The sequence below is a fragment of the Solanum pennellii genome, chromosome 10 (genome assembly GCF_001406875.1).
Source record: "Solanum pennellii chromosome 10, SPENNV200".
Classification (NCBI taxonomy): Eukaryota; Viridiplantae; Streptophyta; class Magnoliopsida; order Solanales; family Solanaceae; genus Solanum; species Solanum pennellii.
In genome coordinates, this window is record NC_028646.1 from 75,373,240 (window position 1) to 75,375,131 (window position 1,892).

A 1,892-nucleotide genomic window follows, 5' to 3' on the forward strand; every position below is an offset into this window, starting at 1 on the left:
TTTAATAATAGATTTTGGTGCTCACTCTCCGGAGAGAGTCAAATACACTCACTATGCCAGTTAAGCATTTAGGGAGGTAATTATTTCAATTTTGAATAGTACAAGGGATGATAAGACTCCCGTAAAATTTAACTGTATAGCGTTGAGGGGCATTTGACCATTTTCTCTTTGAAACGGAGAATATATATCATTACGATCTAATTTCCAAAAGATGAAGAGTGAGTAAACCCTGAATAATTTGCGCGTTGTTTACTTTAATTAATGGACTTATAATAATAAGTTGGAAAGGACCGAAAAAGTTTTAATGTATATTGCATGGTGAATTTGTACCTTAATGAATTTTAAAGTATACTTTCTATAGGCATTTGTGATGGTTATGATGTTATAAATATATTTCTCAATAATTAGCATTGTACGTGTAAGAAGTGGTTAGAAAAAGGAGGTACCTAGATGAATGAGCACACAATAGCGTATACTATATATTACTCGAATTTGATATATATGTGTAATGCATATTAAAAAAACCCTAGTAAAAGTAGACCAAAAATATTGAATAGACGAGAGAGTACATATACCAAATAAGATAGATGTGTATTATCAAAGATTAGATTAATACAACATAGCCAATCGGGAAATTTCGATACAAGACTCGACTACATACGATTTTAAAAGAAACACAGGAAAACAGAAAGTAACAACTGATACAATATAATCAATCGTCAAATTTCGATACAAGACTCGACTACATACGAGAATTTAAAGGAAACACAGAAAAAACAGAAAGTGACAACTGATACAACATAGAAAGAAAGGATCCATAAGCAAGATCAATGCTATCTATCTTATTCTTAATTCTCCTCATGAAACCAAATTCTGATGATCAGCTTTACTGAACTCTGCATTAACAATGAACAAAACCAACATTAATAATAATAATAATGATAATGATAACAAAAACATAATGTACTAACTATAATAGTATCTTTTTTCTTTATAATTACATATATAAATATTTTTAAACTAATATTTCTTAACAGTAAAATATAAATAAAAAATCCACTTATTTTTTGAGAAAACCAAACACACTTGCATGTCATATTGTGACAATGTGCTAGCACATATCATTTTTTTGTTACTTTATTTTTCGTACTAGGATTAATACGAAGAGTTAGGTGTTGTTATAGGTCAAAAAAGATGAAAAATTAACATACTTAGAGCAGTCAGTAGAGGGGCTGATCTTGTAAGGGATGTTGACACTACAAGTGCTAGGGAGACTAGCAGCTTTGCCCAAATCAAGGCCTGTAAAAGAAGAAGCAGCTGATTTTAGGCAAGTGCATGCGGTCTGTCGGTCTACTGTAGTCTGGGCTTGACCCAAAAGACCCTTAACACCACCACAACAGCCTCCGAGAGGACCGCGATTCATTAGATAAGGGAGACAAGGAGCCAAGGTAGATGTAACTTGACCACAAGTTAGTGCCTCTGCATGGGGTGCAACCACTACCATGCATAAAAGCACAAAGCATGCAATCTTGTTAACCATTTCCATTCTTAATGATTATGAAAATTAGAGAAGAGAAGATAGAATAGTAGTTGTGAGGTTTATGATGAAGTAGTGGATGAGAAGAAATGTGTTTTGGTTGAGTGTTTTTATAGAGGGAAATTTGGAGTAGATGGCCAATGGAGGAGTGAGAGAGGTAGTTGGTTGTTAGGTTGAAAATTTAAAGCATTTTGATGGTGTACATTATTATGCTGGCTCTAAAGTCATGTGGTAGCTAGTTCTAACATCTTACGTGTAGGAGTCTTTTTTTTTATCACCAAAGTTCGTATAAGTAGATTCCTCGATTAATGTAGGGCTTTTACTTACTTTAATATCCCTTTTTTATGTAGATCCA

The 1,892-nt window shown here is 33.1% G+C and overlaps 1 protein-coding gene across 1 annotated transcript; it reads right to left on the reverse strand.

The window, feature by feature from the left end:
* Nucleotides 1–571: 571 nt before the first annotated feature.
* LOC107002238 (non-specific lipid-transfer protein 2) lies at nt 572–1,682 on the reverse strand. Its single transcript, XM_015200176.2, has 2 exons — nt 1,212–1,682; nt 572–896 (listed from the first exon to the last, which is right to left on the reverse strand). The coding sequence occupies exons 1-2, from the start codon at nt 1,544–1,546 to the stop codon at nt 887–889; spliced, it is 345 nt and encodes a 114-aa protein (XP_015055662.1). The 5' UTR covers nt 1,547–1,682; the 3' UTR covers nt 572–886.
* Nucleotides 1,683–1,892: the final 210 nt, after the last annotated feature.

What these genes read in the sequence shown, in the direction of transcription:
- LOC107002238 (XM_015200176.2), bottom strand. Translation starts at nt 1,546, where the DNA reads ATGGAAATGGTTAACAAGATTGCATGCTTTGTGCTTTTATGCATGGTA.